This window comes from Sturnus vulgaris, chromosome 20 (genome assembly GCF_052056855.1).
Source record: "Sturnus vulgaris isolate bStuVul1 chromosome 20, bStuVul1.hap1, whole genome shotgun sequence".
In the NCBI taxonomy this organism is placed as follows: domain Eukaryota; kingdom Metazoa; phylum Chordata; class Aves; order Passeriformes; family Sturnidae; genus Sturnus; species Sturnus vulgaris.
The window spans coordinates 7,442,310-7,460,451 of record NC_142262.1 but is presented as its reverse complement, the minus strand read 5'-3'; the positions used below and the strand labels follow the sequence as shown (position 1 = coordinate 7,460,451).

General features: G+C 55.5%; 1 protein-coding gene, 1 long non-coding RNA gene and 2 other non-coding genes across 12 annotated transcripts; 1 reads left to right on the top strand and 3 right to left on the bottom strand.

Annotated features, from left to right (window-relative positions):
• The first annotated feature begins 1,632 nt into the window (after positions 1-1,632).
• Positions 1,633-11,965, top strand: ST6GALNAC2 (ST6 N-acetylgalactosaminide alpha-2,6-sialyltransferase 2). 7 transcript variants are annotated; one of them, XM_088176722.1, is made up of 10 exons: positions 1,633-2,278; positions 7,269-7,397; positions 7,533-7,590; positions 8,216-8,390; positions 9,096-9,261; positions 9,345-9,483; positions 9,647-9,750; positions 9,902-9,985; positions 10,508-10,607; positions 10,796-11,965. In XM_088176722.1, exons 1-10 carry the CDS (start codon positions 2,154-2,156, stop codon positions 10,961-10,963), a joined length of 1,248 nt encoding a protein of 415 aa, XP_088032848.1. In that variant the 5' UTR covers positions 1,633-2,153; the 3' UTR covers positions 10,964-11,965. The 7 variants fall into 7 exon arrangements, with proteins under 7 accessions (XP_088032848.1, XP_088032847.1, XP_088032850.1 ...); XM_088176721.1 differs by having other exon boundaries at positions 7,269-7,424; XM_088176724.1 differs by having other exon boundaries at positions 1,635-2,278; positions 7,332-7,397.
• A 1,100-nt stretch (positions 11,966-13,065) lies between these two features.
• Positions 13,066-16,342, bottom strand: LOC106861011 (uncharacterized). 3 transcript variants are annotated; one of them, XR_015807846.1, is made up of 6 exons: positions 16,264-16,342; positions 15,545-15,624; positions 14,422-14,509; positions 13,708-13,775; positions 13,319-13,431; positions 13,066-13,157 (listed from the first exon to the last, which is right to left on the bottom strand). It is a non-coding gene; the product is annotated as an uncharacterized LOC106861011 (long non-coding RNA). The 3 variants fall into 3 exon arrangements; XR_015807848.1 differs by having other exon boundaries at positions 15,520-15,624; positions 16,264-16,335; XR_015807847.1 differs by lacking the exon at positions 13,319-13,431.
• LOC148221576 (small nucleolar RNA R38) lies at positions 14,144-14,214 on the bottom strand. Its single transcript, XR_015807870.1, has one exon. It is a non-coding gene; the product is annotated as a small nucleolar RNA R38 (small nucleolar RNA).
• Positions 15,692-15,767, bottom strand: LOC148221575 (small nucleolar RNA R38). The gene has a single exon (XR_015807869.1). It is a non-coding gene; the product is annotated as a small nucleolar RNA R38 (small nucleolar RNA).
• Positions 16,343-18,142: the final 1,800 nt, after the last annotated feature.

Sequence of the window (18,142 nt, the reverse complement as noted above, 5' to 3'; positions counted from 1 at the left end):
GCAGTTGGTAATAATTAGCTGTGGTTAATGAAGGGCCAGAATCAAGAGCACATGAGCCAAGGCACTGGATTGCAGGGATTGAATCCAGCAGGTCAGAATGAGCAAGGCCAATCCTGAGTCACACCAGGTGGGGACAGCTCAGGCTGGCAGACCTCTGAGCAGGACCCCAGACTTTGAACCACGCTCTGCTGGCTCTGAATCGTCCAGAAAATGCCTGTCCCCCTGAGGGCTGGGAGCAGCTTTAGTGATAGAGGCAAAAAACATCAAATCCCTCCATCCATGCACCCCTATTTCTCTGAGCTGTTTTTTACTACTGGGGTACATGTGAGCCCCTCTTCCTGCCCATCCTTGTGCAGCTTTAGCTCCAGCTGGGCTTTAAGCTCGATTTCATCCCTGTGTGTCCATGTGGCCATGGTCTGTCCTGTCCTTCCAGCTTCTTGCCTGTTCTCTCCTTCCCTGAAACAACTCGTGCCCAGCCAGCCTTCCTGCCACAGCTCCCCTGTGCAACAGCAGGGAGGGTTCCCTGCAAGTTTGCTTTAAAATCAGCCTGGTCAGCATCTCTTAGTGGGGTCCCAGGTCCAGTGGCCACTCCCAGTGGGACAAGGCCAGCAGTGACATCACTGCCGGCCTCGGGCACAGAGCTGCTCCCGTGTTCACACCACAGCCTGGGCACTTGGTGGATGCCAACGTGGTGCCATCCCCACACAGCCAAAATTCCCCAGAGGACCAGGGCTGGCAATGGAGGCATCTGTAGTGATGGAAGCAAGTGGAGATTGAAGCAAACTCCTGTTAAAATGTGTTTTGCTTTTATCTTTCTTTGAACCTGTCTGGGCAGGCTGGAAAGGAAGTGGGGAGTGGTTGGATCTGAGGGGATGAATGAGTGTTGGGGAAAATGCAGCCACAGCAGGACTCGGGAACAGGGATGGGGTTTTGCCCCAGGTTTTGGGGCTGAATAATGAAGGAGGGTATTTGAGGAGGGACTAGAGGTGTGTGACAGCTTGGAACAACACATGAGTGCTCAAGGAGCCATGGGCACAGGGTTTGGATGGAGCAGGGCTCACCATCGTGCTGCTCCCTGAGTCTGGTTGACTTCCTAAAAATCCAACCCCAAAAATTCCCAATAGTTCAACTGAAAATGCTTGTTTGCCTGCTGAGTCCCTTCCCCCGCTGCAACAAACATTTTGGTATGCATATCCTTCAGTTCACAGGCTGGTTCTTTCGGAGTTGAACTAAAATAACGCCTAGTTAGTCTTTCAAAAAAGAAACTGGAGCACATCCTCCCTGAAAATACCAAAATAATTCATGCAAAATTTCCCCCAAACCCTTTTCTCCTTTCCTCCAACCCAAACTCTTTGTCGAGCTTGCCACAAAGCCCCGAAAGGTTTTGTTTGCTGCAAATGCACACCATCCATTCAGCCAAAACGTGGCGCCGGGGACCCGGGGGCAGCACCCCAGCCTTGTTCCCCCTCTTCCCTAGGGACAGCACCCCACCACTGTTCCCCTTTCTTGCCTTTTCCCCCACATTTGCGCCCTCCTGGCGGGTTCACCGGGTGGCTGCGGGTGCGTCACAGAGTGCTGCTATCGGGGACCCTAAGGTCCCGACTTCAGAACCTGATAAGCAGTTTCTGATAAGCACAAAATAACCGGCAAGTGCCCGCGGACACGCTCGGCACCGTGGGGCTGCCGGGTGTCCGTGTGGGTGCAGCCCAAATACGCACGTGTTTGAGTCGGACAAGAAAGTTATAAAAAGAGGAACCCTGTTTATGAGCCGTGAGTGGGTGGTATGAAAAGGAGGTTAAAAAAAAATAAAAATAAAAAGCAAAAAAGAAAATCTCAGTTCCCTTCTGGTCTGGGTAAATGTTTAATCCCCAGCTCGGAGAAAAAGCAGCTCAAAAGTGCTTTTTTTCTCAGCAAGTCTGAACCAGTCAGCCTGGTGCCTCCTCCCTCCGGCTTACACCCTCCCTCCCACTGCTCCGGAGGAATATCCCAGCCTGCTCCGAAGTGCGGCTGGGCACCCGGGGCAGGACGGAGCCAGCCCACAGCGGTGTCCGCGCCCACCGGGCTGGGAGGGCAGAGGGGCCGGCAAGTTTGTGTGCCCGGGACTGGCCACGCTCCCGCTCGCCTGCGCGGCTCCAGCGGCTGAATTGCTCGGGATGGGGTCCCCGCACTGGAAAAGGCTCTGCCTTTTGCTGCTGGCAGGTTTAACATCCTCTCTGCTCCTCTACAGTCACTACCACGCTACGGTGGAGGCGCCCACCAGCCAGAGGATCATAGCCAGGTAAGGGGGGACGGGAATGGGAGAGGGGTGGGAGGCAGGGATCCGTAAATCCAACACGAGGTGCCGTGCGCTGGGATGGGGAGGGGGAATCGGGGTCTCAGCGTGGGCCCCTTAGGGCAGGTGATCCCAGCTCTGCCCCCGGCCAGTTTGGAAAACATGCTGGCATCGGGCTCTGCCCCTGCTCTGAGGAGTCCTGGCCACCGGCTCCTGCCCGCGGCCACCAGCCGAGCCCAGGGGTATCCAGAGCGGGACCCCGAGGCCATGGGGGATCTCCAGGGTGGGATCAGCGCATCACAGCGCAAAGAAACCATTGCTGGGTGCAGGGACGGCTGAGGGTGAGGATCCAACCCGCTTCATGTGCCGGTCGGAGCCGCCGCGTGTTCCCGCCGGGCTGCTGCGGGATCGGAGCCGGCCGATTGTCCTAGGGGAGCTTTGGCCCCCATGGAGCTACACCGGGGCCCCCTTGCAGACGCAGGGCACGGCTGCCCCGCTCTCGGATCCCCCGGGCTGCCCACACCGCTCACCCACTCAGGGCTGCAGCGTTTTCTAAACTCCAGCAATTTGCAGCTCCCCCTTGGTCTGCCTTCCCTGCATCCTCCCAACCTCCCGAAGCCCCTTCCTGAGCCTCCCCCGTGCCCAGCTGGGGTGTCCCGGGAAGCCCCACCGGGTGCGGATGAGCGGGCGGGGCAGGAACCCGCTCAGCGCTTGGGCTGCGGGACAGCTGCCCTGTCCCCTGCGAGCATCAGGTGCTGGGCCAGGAGAGCGCTGTGGGTGTCCCCCACCTCCTCCTGGGTGCTTTAGGGTTTGACAGAGCCCATCAGCCTGGGCGCTGCCCGGGAATGGGGGATGCTGTGGGGACCGGAGCCGGTCCCGTACAGGGTAAGATTTGCAGCGGGATTTGCTGAGGATGCAGCCGGCTGAGCTACCCTGGGGTTCAGACCTTCTCTCTTCCCCAGCTGGGAGCTCTCCTTGCCCCATCCCATCGTGCCAAAGGCAGAGGTCCCCTCTCCTGCCGGGCTGGTGGATCAGGAGTATCTGCAGCAGCCCGGGCTGGCTGTTGGCTCTTTCCACCCTGGCCGTGCCGGGTGTGCAGCGGTGCCAGCGGCAGCGATACCCGGGACTGCCCGGGGCAGTTACGGCTGGGCTTTGGAGCAACTCCCCACAAAGAGCTTGATGTCCATGAAAGGGGAAATGGGCCCATGAGGGCAGAGGAATGTGCTCATGGACCACACGGGAGCTGGGAATGGAAACCAGCCGCGCCCTGGCACGGAGTCTATGGCCCAGCGACAGCAGGGTGTGGAGAAAACCCATGGGGTGGAAGCAGGGAGCAGGTTCCCCCACCACATGTCAGGAAAACCCTGCCTGGACCTGCTGCAGTCCCAAAGCCAGCCCAGGCTCCAGCCCCTTGACTGATGGCACCAAGGATCAGCTTGTCCGGCCATGGAGAGGGGTGCAGGGTGAGGTAACACAGAGCTGATCTGTGCTCCAAAGCTCTCCTGGACCCTCCTCTTGGCTTTAATTACACCCCTAAAGCTAAACCCAAACCAGAGTGCAGTCTGTTGGCTTTGATTCCCTGTGTTTACAAACACGGCACCCCATGAGTGCTGCCTGTCCCAACAGAGCTGTGTCCCAGCAGGAATTGGTGCTGTTCTGCTGCTGGATGTGCGGCTGAGTCCAGAGCTGGAACTGGGCTGGATATTTCACATGGCTGAGGTGCCATCACAGCACTCATTTCCTGCTCTGCTAGTGGGGACATGAGGGTCAGGGTCCTCACCTGTGGGTGCAGGTGACTCAGTTTCAGCAGGAGGTTTGTGGTATGAGCAGTGTCTCCATGTGGAGGTACAGGGGGAGCTGATCCTCTGATGAGTGATGGCTGCTGCCAGCGCCAGCTCACCCCAGGAGCAGATCCCCACAGCAATGCCAAGTCCTCCTCCAGTTTTGCACAAAGCTGGTGGCCCTATGGAAGGGGGCAAATCCCCTGTTCCCTGCAGAGTAGGGATGGAGGGAGCCAAATCCCCTGGGGCTTGGTTGGGCATAGCCCTGTCCCACTCCCTGCCTGTCCATCTCTCCCAAACCCCACTGGTGAACTGCTGGCTGCACTCGTGGCTTTATTATTAGGGCAGATGGGACGAACATTGCTCTGCCCAGCCTCAATGTTCCACTCCTGCTCTGCACCAGGGCAAGATGCTTCTAGAGCTCAGCCCTTCATGGTAAGATGGAGCAAGAGTGGGTTCTTGTTGCTGTTTTGGCTCCCTCAAATATCTCTATCGGGCCCTGGGAGTATTTGCTGAAGATAAGGCTGGAGTGTGTGCTCACAACACTCACAACACAGCGTTATCTTCCGGAAATGAGGGATGGCCTTGGACCAGAAACGTCATATTTGTGAATGTCACGATGGCGAGGGAGCGCACCCAGGCTTGGCTGGCTCTGCTGCCACCGCCGGTGCCGGGCAGCCACAGCCACTCCTTCCCACAGCCCCATTGTGCATCGGTCGGTGCCGGGCAGGATTGTCATCCTGAGTCAACCAAGCAGCACGGGGCGCTTCACCACATCCTGGCAGGTGACGTCAAAGCGCTTGGCTCCCATCACACTGCAAAGCTGCTGTCTGGTGGGGGGCCGGGTGCCCCACGCCCTTCCCGGCAGGGCTTGGGCAGCAGCAATGCTGGAGAGCTGGCTCCAGTACCCACAGCTGGCAAGCAAGTGCAGGGAGGTGCTGGCACAGATTTATCAGCTCAGCACAAAGCCTGGAAGAAACGATGAGCAGGTGCCACCCACTGTGTCCGGCCATGGGTGGAGGTGGGGCCCAGCTCCCATGGAAGGCCAGCAGGAGCCAACCTGCCTTCCATGCTGGGCACAGCCAGGCTGAGCCCCCGGAGCTGCCACAGATCCCTGGCAGCTCAGGAATTAGTGCAGCACTCTCCCACTGCCACTGCCCAGGGCTGTGCCCTGTGCTGCAGGCACTGGGATGAGCTGGGGAAGGGAAAGGGAAGAAACAGGAGCGGGAGAGCTTGGAGAGCTGGGGTTGGGGCCAGGGGGGCAGAGATGTGCAGCTGAGGCTTGTGAACCAGGTGGGAAGGGCTGGGGAGGTGATGGGGCTGGGAGAGGCTGTTTGGATGCAGCTCAAGCCTGGACATGGTAAGGGTAACAGCCTCGGGGTTTGGTGGGGATTGCACCTCTTTGGCCAGAAAATGGATGGATGGCCAACCCAGAGGCTTTTCATGCAGGGACTTCAGTGCTTTGCAGGAGCCAGCTCTGGGATTGGAGCAGGGAGGTTTCCCCAGTCCCTGGTCCATCGGTTGGGTGGTGGAGGTGTTGATAAGCTCTGCTGTTGAGGCACAGGAGCTGGGGGTCACCTGCACTGTGAGATGGAGGCAGCAAGTGGGGCTGGGCAGCTGCCTGGGGCGAGCTCCCTGCACCCTAGGGCAGCTCACCAGGGCTGAGCCCACTCGGGGTCCAGAGCTCCTGGCTGTGGGACACTTGTATGGGAGAGCTTTGCTCTGAAGAATGCTGTCGGTACCTGGGCTGAAAGAGCAGCTCCCAGAGTAACCACCAGGTCTGGTACAGCCTCTGATGGCCCTGCCCTTGCTGTGACAGACCCTGCACTGCCTCCTGCAAGCCGAGGGAATAGACAAGTCTGCCCAGACTGGGATTAGTTGGATGATGGCAGGATAACACCAGAAAGGCTCTGCAGAAAGCTGCAGCTCTGCATCTCTCTGGGATGGCTCAGTCCCATCCTGGTGGACCTTCTTGGGGATTTGCCCTCCCTCCTCTCTCTGCCTGCTCAGGTGATGTCAGGATGAGCCTCAGGGGTGAGCTGGTGGGGGCCATGCTGTGCTGAGCTCTGGGCTCTAGCGTTGTGTTTGGAGTGGTGTGGGGGGGGCTTTGCAGGGCTCTGCTCCTGCTGGGAACCTGGGGACACCAAGGCAAGACACACAGGCTTGATTTAAAGGCTGCCCTGCCCTGCAGCTGAGGCTCAGCCTGCTGCACCCTCAGCATCCCCTGACCAGAGCTGGCAGCACTGGGATGGTGCAAGGAAGGTGCTGGGACTAAAACCTGCCTTTCCATCCATGCCTGGGGAAATGCTCCAGCCCCCAGTTCCAGACCCAGGCAGAGTGCTGGGCTGTCCCTCCATGTTATGCCATGCCCCCAGAGCAGGGTTTGGGTGTCAAACAGGTTTGGATCTGCTCCTGGGCAGGGCTGTGGGTGCTGCTGGTGTTGGCAGGGGCCGTGGCAGGGACAGAAACCCAGCCTGCTGTTCCCCTGTGCCAGGGAGGGGCCGGGGGGTGAAGCTCCAGTCCCCACCTGCCTCTACCTGTCCCCAGGCTCCCAGGCAGGGATCCTGTAACAAGGAGCCCTTGTCTCCTCCACAATACCCCCCTTCTGGCCACAGCACCTGCCGCCCGGGCTGGCGGCGGGGCCGGGGGCTCTGAAGGGCCTTTCTGTGCAGGGATGAATGGGAGCCTGTTCCCCTCCGGTGGGCTCCCACCTCCTGCTTGCCTGCCCACCCCCAGGGCCTAGGTCAGCTCAGCCTGGCCCCATGGGGCTCAGGGCACCCCAAATTGCTCAGGGTGGGCAGCCCCTGCTGCTAATAAAGGATCAGGGCATGCCCCAGCTGCCCCCATGGCAGAGGGGGTCCCATGCACCCCAAGAGCCTCCAGACCCCAGCTGCTGATTGCTTCTTCAATATTACAACTAAATGTGTCCTGCTGGCCTGTCCAGTTTATTCCAGCCTGGTCCTCTTTGTACTCAGGAATGGTGAGATAGTGGGAAGAGCCTCAGCAGGATTCCCCCAAGGCTGCAGGCTGGGCTGGGTGTGGTTTTTGGTAAATGGGAGTCCCGGAGCTGGAACCCACCAGCAGATGGTGATTGCACAACTCTGTATTTTTGCAAATCCTCATTTCTCCACTTGCAGATGGGGGTGGGTGGGCGCAGGCAGCAGTGGAGAGGAGATAAATGGAGGGGTCATGGTCCTGCCCTGTGGCTCTCACAGGTGGAGGATGTCAGGGTGCTCAGTGTCACCTCCTCAGCTGAGCCATCACTTGTCTTCTCCCAGCTTGCTGCAGCCAGAGCCGCTGGTCCTGGCTCCCTCAGGGACACCACACGGAGCCGGCAGCCGCAGGTGGGCTCTTGGAGGCAGCTCAGAGGGGTAAGGAGGGAAAATGCTCAGCCATCCTGGGAGGCCCCTGCCCACTGAGGGCTTCCCCAGTGCTCAGCCATGGATTTTTAACTCTGCCATATGTTTCCCCTGTCCCAGTGGGAATTCCTTCAAGCCCTCTGCCGAGCTGGAGGCGCCGGAGCCCAGCAGAAAGCAGGTAATCATTAGCACAGCACAATAATGTCCATGGTGCCTCTCTGTGCTGGGTTTTGCTGCTTGAAGGGCTGTGTGGGGAGGCTGGGGAGGAGCAGCATCCTCTGGAAGGGGTTTACAGAGGAGCAGCCTTGTCCATCCTACACAAGAGATTCTCCCCAGGCCTCCCTGCTGCCATTCCCCAGTGTGGAGGCTGGAGCCAGCATCACCACTCCCTCCGACCCTCTGACTCCTGGGCCAGCAGTCCAGGCTGGAGACTGGTGGGGATGGACCCAGGGCCTGGGGGGGCTGTTACTGTTCTGTTCCCATAGAACAGAGCCCTAATGGGGCCCACACCTTTAATGGGATGCCCACACCTGAGGGTACTGAATCTTTCACACCCTCAGGTGATTCTGTAAGCCCTGGTTCTCCCAGCCCCCCTGAGCTGGGTGCCAAAGGCTCTTTTGCAGCACAAAGCCAAGGCATGAGGCAATGCCCTGCCTGGGTGACCCAGCAGAACATGTGATGGACAGGAGCGTTTCTGTCCCTGGGATTGTTCTCACCTTGGTGCCTGCTGAGGGGTGGAGGTGTCACAGGATAGGCAGACCCAGGCTGGAGATTGAGCAGGGATCCTCCTTCCTCCCTCTCAGCCCAGCCCCTGCCTCCACTCGGTGATGGCCAGAGCAAAGGCAGACCCCAAGTTTCGGGAGATCTTCCGCTTCAACATCCCCGTGCTGATGTGGGACCAGCACTTCACCCTGGAGACCTGGAACAGGCTGAAGACACGACACGTCCCCTATGGCTGGCAAGGCTTGTCCCTCGCAGGTACACACCCAGCTGGGATGTGGGACAGCTTGAGGGGACTGGGAGCCCAGCAGAAGGGACTGGAGATGTGGAGCAGGCAGAGGAACCCTGCAGAGGAGCCAGGAATGTTGATCTCTTCACCCCCCCACCTCCCAGGCAGAGTGTGCATCTTGTGACATTTTCCCTGAATAAAAGCTCCAGTGTGTCCATGATTATTAACTGGGGCCGGAGGAGCTCAGACAACCAGCTCCATTGTTGTGCAAGGAGATTGTTTCCCTTCCCACCCCAAACCCACTCTCTGTTCTCCCTGGTAGCTGCCAGCTTCAATCCCTGGGCTGGGAAGTGCTGGGATCAGCGAGTAGGAGAGAACCAGTGGCAGAGACATTGTCAGGAAGGGACGTGGCCAGCACAGGCAGCAGCATCTGCAGGGCTGGGGCTGCAGGTATCTGGATGCAGCCCTGTGCCTTGCACAGCCTTGGGTGGCCTCTGTTTGTAGCAGGGTTAGGAGCACGGGGAGATAAGAAATAGGAGAGAGAAGGAATATGAGGAGGTGACACCAGGCTGGGAGAGGAGGGTCTGTCTGGTGCCCCATATCCCACCTGCAGACCACGGTGGTGGTGTGAGTTTTGTTGTGCCGTGCCAGCTCTGTGCGTGCTGTTGCACGTGCTCGCGTGGGTTGGCACTCACCTTTTCCCTGCTGGCTGGTCACATCCTGCTCCATTCCAGTGGTGGGCAGCACCCTCCAGCTCCTCAACGCCTCGGCCAACCGGCACCTCTTCGACAGGGCCGCCCTCCCCGGGGGCTGCGTGCGCTGTGCCGTGGTGGGCAACGGTGGCATCCTCAATGGCTCACGGCAGGGCAAGGCCATCGACAGCCACGACCTGGTCTTCAGGTGAGGATGGATCCCAGGCAGGATGGGGCTCTGGGTGCTGGGAGATGCCAGCCCTGGACAGGTGTTCTCTGCTTCTCCTGCAGGCTCAACGGTGCCGTGATCAAAGGCTTCGAGGAGGATGTTGGCACCAAGGTCTCCTTCTATGGCTTCACGGTGAACACCATGAAGAACTCCCTCATCTCCTACGAGGAGTACGGCTTCACCCAGATCCCCCAGGGCAAGGTGAGACCCTGAGGGCTTGTTGGGGAGTTGAATCAAATTGTCCCTTCAGGCTGGGCTTGCTTCTGAGACTTCTCCCCATCTCAGGAGCCCTCAGTCCTCACCTGCAAGTGTGGGCAGTGTCCTTAACTCCCCTCCAAGTGCCCTGTCTGTGTCCCTGCTGCAGGACCTGAAGTACATCTTCATCCCCTCGGATGTCCGTGACTATGTCATGCTGAAATCCGCTATCCAGGGCAGCCCGGTGCCCGAGGGCTCGGACAAGGGTGACCAGTGAGTAGCACCCCAGGATCCCCCCTGCACCCCCAGTGATGCAGGCATGACTCGCCTGTCCTCACCCCATGTCTCTCCCTACTGGGATAAACCCCAAGGAGCTCCAGGACTCCTATGACAAAGTTCTGCCCTTCTCCTTGCCTTGCTGCAGGCCACAGAAGTATTTTGGACCAGAGGCATCTGCAGAGAAGTTCAAGCTGCTGCATCCTGATTTCTTGCAGTACCTGACAGCAAGGTGAGTGTGATGAGCACTGTGGCTGCTATCTGGCTCTGCTCTGGGCTGGGCTCAGACCACCTCCCTCCCCGCTCTGCTCATTCCAGTACAGACCAGTAGCTGTAGTTCCCCTAGACACTGGAACCACCCCTGCCCTGCTGTTTGCACACGAGACAGAAGTGTCTCTCCCCTGCCACTCCTGCTCACATCCCCTTCTACACCTCCCTGTGCTCACCTTGTTCTCATTCCCCAAAACAAGTTATGTTTTGTCCCAGTGTAACAGGAGCAAAGGTAAGGTGCAACAGCATGGTCTTTCCTGCCTTTCACAAAAACAGGTGCCCAGGTTGGGGTGGCTACAAATAGCAGAGAGGTGCCTTTTACCAACCTCTGAGTGAGAGCAGCCATCAGAGAACCCACCTGAGCCCTGTGTTTCACTCAGTGCTCCTGCCTTACTGGGCACTGAAGAGGGCTGGGTGGGTGTGAGTCTGGGGGCTGCAGGGCTGTGCCAGCCCTGAGCACCCACAGCCACCGTGTCCCCGTCAGGTTCCTGCGGTCAGAGATCCTGAACACTCAGTATGGCTCCCTCTACATGCCCAGCACCGGCGCCCTCATGCTCCTCACTGCACTCCACACCTGTGACCAGGTAAGGCCCCAAAGGACCACTGTTCCCTTGGGGAGAAGGGAATCCCCCCCTTTGGCTGCTGTGGGGCTCCAGTGTATCCTGGTGGCTGTCCTACATGTCCCCTGTCCCTGAAGGGAGTGGTGGTGGTGATGGACCATCCAAGGTGAAGTCTTGACCCTGTCCTCTCTGCCCCACCTCCTTCCCCCCAGGTCAGTGCCTACGGGTTCATCACATCCAACTACGAGCAGTTCTCAGACCACTACTATGAGGTGGAGAAGAAGCCTCTGGTGTTTTATGCCAACCATGACATGATGCTGGAGGCAGCGCTCTGGAGGAGCCTGCACCGTGCAGGGATCATCACCCTCTACCAGCGCTGAGGCCAGGTCCCTGCAGGGGCAAGTCCAAGGACTCTTGTGGCTCTTCTCCTTTTTCCTGAGGGTCATCTTCTCCCTCCTGAGGGCTCTTCCCAGCCCATGGAGCAGGTTTGCACACAGCCAGCAGTGATGTGAGGATAACAGGGAAGCTGAAGCTGGTGGAGAAATGGCATTTCCTCAGGGATCAGTATGATTGAACATAGCCTTTAGGGCAGGCAGAAGCACCACAGCATGTGGCTGTGCCCTGCCAGTCCCATGAACGTGGCTGTGGGGCAGCATGGCCCCTGTGGAGCACAGGAAGGGCAGGGTGATGCTGGAAGAGGATGCTGGAGATGCTGGAAAATGCCTTTCACCTTAAATGCTCATCACCATGGTGGGACCACAGCAGGCAGGATAAATCCTTGCACTGAGACCAGGTGTCAGGAGGTGACATGTCTGGAGAATTCCTCCCTCCAGAAAGACTGCAGAAAGTCCCAGCTCTAGCCAGCAGCGTGTGGATGTGTGCCACGTTCCAGAATGATCTGTTTGCCTCCCTGATCAGCACACAGACAGCAGGACAGACACAATGGGCCCTGTCACTGTCCCCTTCTTGAAGTCTGCTGTTTTCTGACAAGGAAAGGACTCAAAAGCCATCAGCTACCAGGAGGGTCACGGCAGCTCAGCCAGGACATCAGGAGCACGTCCAGGCTCTGAGCAGCCCAGAGGTGACACTGGCCTCAGCCACCTGTGTGGCACTGGATTTGTTGGCCTTTTCTTGCACAGGGACTCTGGTACCTCTGGCAGCCCCACACCAGGTGGGTCAAAGTGATGATCACTCTTTTAATTTCTTTCCCCAATCCCCAAAAGAGGGGAGGGTCCTGAACCCTCCAGCTGTCGCCCATATACCAGCACTGCTCAGGGAGACCCACCTGGGGAGGCTTCTCCAGCCGGTGGGGCCTGGAGACAGAGCAGTGTAATCACTTTCCCACTTTGTGTAATTACATAAATGTTGAATGTTTTCCTTAACACCTGTTTCTGTTGTTTTTATGAACTGGGGTGACGGGGTGGGGGGGGGAGTGAGACCCCCCCCCCCCCTTTACGTCCCACAGCAGAGGAGCACTAATAGGGAATAGAGACTTCCAACTGGGGAACAGCTCCAGAGGCAGATGGGGATGGAAAACAGTTTAAATAATGGAAATTCAGACTGGGAGACCTGTTAGCTCTCAGCACAGCCCTTTAACAATTGGAATCCTATTTGCTGTATGAAGTTGGTGTACAGAGATGGCAAAAGATACCCTGGCCCAGAGCCAGGGAACCTCCAAACCCCCTGAAGCTCCCAGTGGGCTGCTCCCAGCTGGTTCACAGGCAGGTTAGGCTCCAAGCCTGTTCCAGATGTAATCTCTAGCTTGGGGCCCATCTTGTGTTCCCACGTCTCAAATTAACCTTTGTTCCCATCAGAGCCACCTTACACTGGTACCACAGCAGCCTGTCAGGCCTGTTTTGTGTTCCCAAACACTCAGCAAAACATTTCATGACACGAACGAACCTGATCCTCACATCCTCTGGCCAAGACACTCTGAAACCTCCTCAAACCAGCTCTGGCCAAGCCTCAGGTGCCATCAGCAGCACCGTGACACTCAGGGTAAGATAAGCAGGATGTTGCTATCATGGTGCTGCAGTCCTGCCCGGAATCGCCCAGCTCACAGGCACCATATCAGGAACCCCAAGGAGCACCTTCCCTTCCCCTCTCAAAAAGAGATGCTCCCAGCCAAGGGTGGAGCCTGGTGCTGGAGTTAACTCCATTTTAAGGACTTACTCATGGCTGTACTCCCAAGCACTCCACGAACTGTTTGGCACCAGATCTTAGCCATAAGTTAGTTTTGTCTCACACTGTTCTCATGAATTACTTCTAGGACAGAATCTGCAGATACTGAAGTGTTTGTGTTATGGGTTTGCTATGAAGGGTAAGCTCACAACTGTAATTTCAGGAAGGGTTTTAATACAAAATCCTTCCTACCTGCACAAAACCATTTTTGTCCAAGAAGAATCAGAATCATTACAGTGGGAAAACACCCTTTAAGAGCATGGACTCCAACCTTTACAGAAATAACCAAACAAAACCCAACTTCGACTTGTAAGATTTTCCACAACTTATTTTATTCTGGAACAGAAGAAAGCAGGGAACCACTTTTTCCTCCAGTCAACTGTAGATCAGTTCCTGGTGAAAAAAAAACAAAAAACAAATGTATCAGAGCAACTGAAAAGTTCCTGTTTTGCATTGTTTAATCTGGAGCATAGGTCTCAGGAGACAAAACGTTGCTCCCACCCAGGCCAATAGCACTAGTACCCAAATCCTTTTTGGTTTTAGTGGTCCCTTACCAATGGTGTGGCTGCAGCAACCACTGAGCAGTGAGGAGGAGCCTGTGGCCATTTCACATGACATATCAGCAGTCATTTGTGACACTCATTCCAGAACAAACTTCCTTCTACATCTGTGAGAAACCACAAACCAAGGCTGGTAACTGTTTTCCTAAAAAAGTCCATTCTGAAACAATTCCTGCCCCTCTGGTCTCAAAGCACTGAGTAACTTTTACTTTTCCCATTTATCATCAGGTTGCCTCTCCACTTTCTTTCCCTTGTTACACCTTGGAAGCCAAAAGCTCCAGGTGCTTGTCCCAGTGCCTGATCCTGCCTGGGAGACAGCTGTGCTGTCAGAGCCCCAGTGTGCCTGATTTGTGGTGCCATTCCCTCCCCTTTCACAAACCAACCTTGATTTCTGACGACGTTCCTTGTCACCAGCTCTGCTGGGCGGCCTGTCAGAAGCTGTTATGACCTCCTGCAAACAAAGCCAAATTCTGTTCAATAAAGCATAAAATCATTTAGCAGAAGGCAGCTGTCAGCTGCCTAAGACAAAGTGCTGTTCCAGCCTGTGTGTTCAGTGACTGTACATCAGGCGAGATAAAAAATGTATTTCTTATCTGCCCTTCAACCTGTCACTGTTTGCACAAGGAACTTGAAAGCTCTCTGCAGCTCTAAACTGTGCTATGACAACAGCAGCTCTGCAGCTGTGTCTGTGCCTGGGACTGCACCTGGCTGCTGTTACACAGCACAGGGTGGCAGGACAGGGGACATATTCTGTCATACTGGTGCCACTCACACCTGTGGACTCTTTGCAAGGGGCAGGGGACCCACCAAGGGAAGTACCTGAGCCTCAGTGAACATTTTCCTCCTCAAGCTGAGTGTCAGACAGGGATAACAGCACATCATAGGCTCAGTGTCTGTCCCACCCCAGCTACACAAACCCCCCATGTTCCCCAAAGCCACACATAGTACAGATACCCAGCTGTTTCCCTTGGGATTTTTCCTGGTAAACCCTTCAGAGATTCAGCTCACAAAGTGACTCAATGTGCCTACAGGCCTGGCATATAATTAGTGAATTAAAAACAAGCAACACACAATACTGAAAAGTTCAATTCTCTTACCAGCCTGAAGCCCAACATAGCAGCTGTCCTCTGGCCAAAGCTGTTTTTGGGCAACAGCAGCCCCAGGATCCTGCAGGACCATTTCCTCCTAAATACAAGTTGCAATGAACACTGTCAGCAAAAGTACTTTAAATAAAGTTTGTCCTCTTTTCCTCATCTCTCCAGAAAGAACCCCAGCACTGGATCACAGAGCAAGAATTAGACAGAAACTCTCCATTCAAAGATAGGCAACTTTTGTCTCACACTTCGCAGAGCAGAAACCTGTCCCCCAAGACACAGAAGAGCATGTTTGCCAGGGACTGTATCATTCACAAACAGGAAACTTTGGGAGGTGGATGCTATTTAAATCCTTGCTTAGGGAAAAACCCCACCAGCTCTAAGACATTGCTGATTTTAAGCTGTTTCAACCTGACATTCTCCTCCTGATCTTCTAGAAACCTTGCAATCCAACTCGTTCCCTGCACACAAGAATAACCCATCCATCCATGGTTTAATTTGTTTATGGGTTTATCTTAAGAAAAGCATTCACCAGAGCTAGGACAGTCACATCCCCTCAGGTGGATTCTTCAGGGTGTGTACTTCACTGGTTGACCCTTTGGGGCAGGTGAGCTGCACCTCCCCACCCCCAGCAACCTGATGCAAGTTTGAAACTGTCCCAGAGCACCCCCAGGTAAGCAAACAGAGCAATTATTCTGTCACTAGGCCTATTTCTGTGACAGATACAGTTATGAGATGAGCTGTGTCAAGTGTCTCCACAATGGGCTGTCATCCAATCCCTCCTACCTCTAATCCTTCTACTCTGGCTCATCTCTGACCATGCTGACAAGCAGGTGCTCTGCAGGGCACCAACACCAGTAAAATTCCCATTCAATCCATGCTGCTTTTCAGCCTGTGCTCCCTGGCAGCAAAGGGCCACACACTCGGGTGGCAGCTGTGACAAAGCTACAGCCTTGATTGGCCTAATTACATTCATCAAGCCGTTGGGGTTTTATATCCCCTCCCAGGAGCCCCAGGAATGCAGAAAGGTATAATCTGAGATAGAAGAGAGAGTCTTTCTTCCATAACCCCCCAAGAGAAAGAAAAAAACCCAGACTATACCAAGACAGATACTGCTGTTTCTCACCATTGTGCAGGTGCACTGTGGGTAAATCAGCTCCCCAGCCAAGGGAGTGTTTTTACCCCTTCTTGACACGGTGTCATGCTCTGAAACCGAGAAAGAGGACAGTTAGTGCACGTAACAAACCACTCCTTTACCTTTGCGTCTCTAACACTGAGCCTCAGAGTTACGCTTCCACAGAGGAAAGATCAAATTCAGACAGGGATAACTTTTATCATCACTAGCTCAGCTTCCAGAGCAGCTAAAGAGTGGAGAACCACCGCAAATCGCAAATCTGTTCTTGCCCTCGTGGCTGTCACGCTCCTCACCCGGGTAGCACCGACGCCTGCGGGTACACGTGGCTCCCCTGCCCCCCTGTGCGCGGGGTCTCGGCCCGCTGAACTCCCGCCTCAGGGTGCTGGGAGACAGCCCCGACAGCAGCGCCCCGCCTGAGCCGCACCCGCGGCTCATAAAACGCTGAGCATCACTCGGGCCAGCCCGCGGTTCCTGTCCCGTCACGGCAGGGCCGGAGCCCGCGGGTCCCAGAGCCCTCGGCCTTGCTCTCTCCATCCACCATAGCGGGGGCAGGGGCCACTATCCCCCATGCATCCCTCGAGCCCTCGCCGCAGCCCTACGGGCAGTTGCGACAGCGTACGGGAGTTCCCCGCACACTGTCCCGCCGTCCCCGCGCCCCTTGAGGCCGCCGTGCCCGCGGATGGCGGCCGATGGCGGCTGGGCCCACTCACCACACACAGCTCCGCCGCCATGCTGTCCCAGAAAGCGCAGGGAGAGAGAGCCGCGGGGGCTCATGGGACCTGTAGTTCTGTTCCGTGAGGGCGCATGGGAACTGTAGTCCGGCCCCCTGAGGAGCGCGGGGGCTGACGGGAAGTGTAGTCCCATCCCTCAGGAATGCAGAGCGCTCCTTCCCCCCTCATCCCACTCCTTAATGATATTTGCTAATTATTTATTAATTCTTCATGTCCCCTGCTTATTAGGGAGACACGTATAATTGTTCTTTGTAGGCCAGATGCTTCAAAAGGCTGAACATGCATTAGCTCATGGAGGATGGGGCTAATTAGCTGAAATCAGGGATTACTCAGACATTCGTTAGTATATGTGCCACGCTTTGATGATGATTCCAGGATGTACTGTAATTGTCCTTTGCTGTTAAAACCTGACGTGAAATCCATAGGATCCTATTTAGCTTATATATGAAACTATAAATGAAATTGTAATTTATACATGAAACATAAACATGATGATTCTATTAAGCTTGTAAATGAAGTCTGCCTGAACATTGACAAAGTGCAAACAGAACCAAGGAGAAGAAACGTAAGAACTGCCAATATCTACTTTCTCCCTTATCCATCCTTGCGATAAAAATCTCCAGTGAATGGGAGTGGAAAGCCAACAAACCAGAATCTGAAAGCAGCCACGTCTGAGTACAGATGCCACTCCTGAAATGTCTGGGAAGTGCAGGATTCGTGGTCCCTTGAGGTGTTTGGATCAGAGGTGTGCTCATGGAAAGTTGCCAAGTTCCCACATTCCCTTTGCTCTCTAGAAAGGCTTGTGCTGTTTCTTTAAATTTCTTTTAAAAAGTCAACAGGCTGCAGGAGGCTTTAAAAAATAATTAAAAAAAAAAAAAAAAGTGCAAGAAAGCTGTAGAGAGATGCCAAGGTGCTGTTACAAATAAGCTGCTTCCAACACAAGCAGGTGGCTGTGGCGTTCCCCTGCTCGGTGCAGAAACCCCGAACGCTGCCGTGGCTGGGAAGAGCCGCCCGCAGAGAGCTCCGGGCTCCGACATGAGGACACAGGAGCCTCCCTGCCCCACAGGAGCCTGTGCAAGGAGTGTTTGGCCTGGCAGGAAGGCAGATGATGGTACAGAACAGCAGGAATTAAGAGCCCTCACTGGAGCAGCCTTTGCTCCATGAAGATTTGGCTGGCGATCCGCCTGGCTGCTTTTAGCTTCCTAAATAAGCAAATCTAACCCATCTCGTTCAGATGCTAATAGAATTAGCCCTTCTAGGTCCCTAGGGAGGCAAGTTTTAAAAAATAAAACAACCAAAATGTCCCTTAAGCAGAGTTGAGATCCTGGAAGGAGAGAAGATGTAACTGGGATGTGCTGAGAGGTTTGCCACTGCCTTGATTTTTGGGTGGAAGCCGTCAGCCCACAGAGCCCGTGTGTGCCTATAAAAGGATAAGCTCTGCCAGGTACTAAGTAATGAATGGAGTCAACAATTAAAAGTCGGGAGAACAGCATGAGCTGAGTGTGCAGTCACTTGGACACAATAATTCATGTTTTCAGTGCAGGGATAATGTTTCCAAGGATATCTTGGAGTCAGAACAAAGACTCCGGGTGAAGAGCAATAGCCGTCGCCTCGCCCATGCCCACGCTGTCCTAATTCTCTGCAACTTTGTGTGGGAATTAATCAGATTTTCTCAGCTCTTTCCTTTAGAGGGCGACCATGTCCCACAGATCTCTGGCATGGAATCTTCACCAGGAGCTGCAGGACAAGGCAGAGCCTCCCCGAGGTCAGCAGGATGTGGTGGCTTTTCTGAGGGCCTGTGAACCTTCCGAGATGTGAAGGAAGTTACAGCCTTGTCCGAGAGTTGTGTTTGAACATA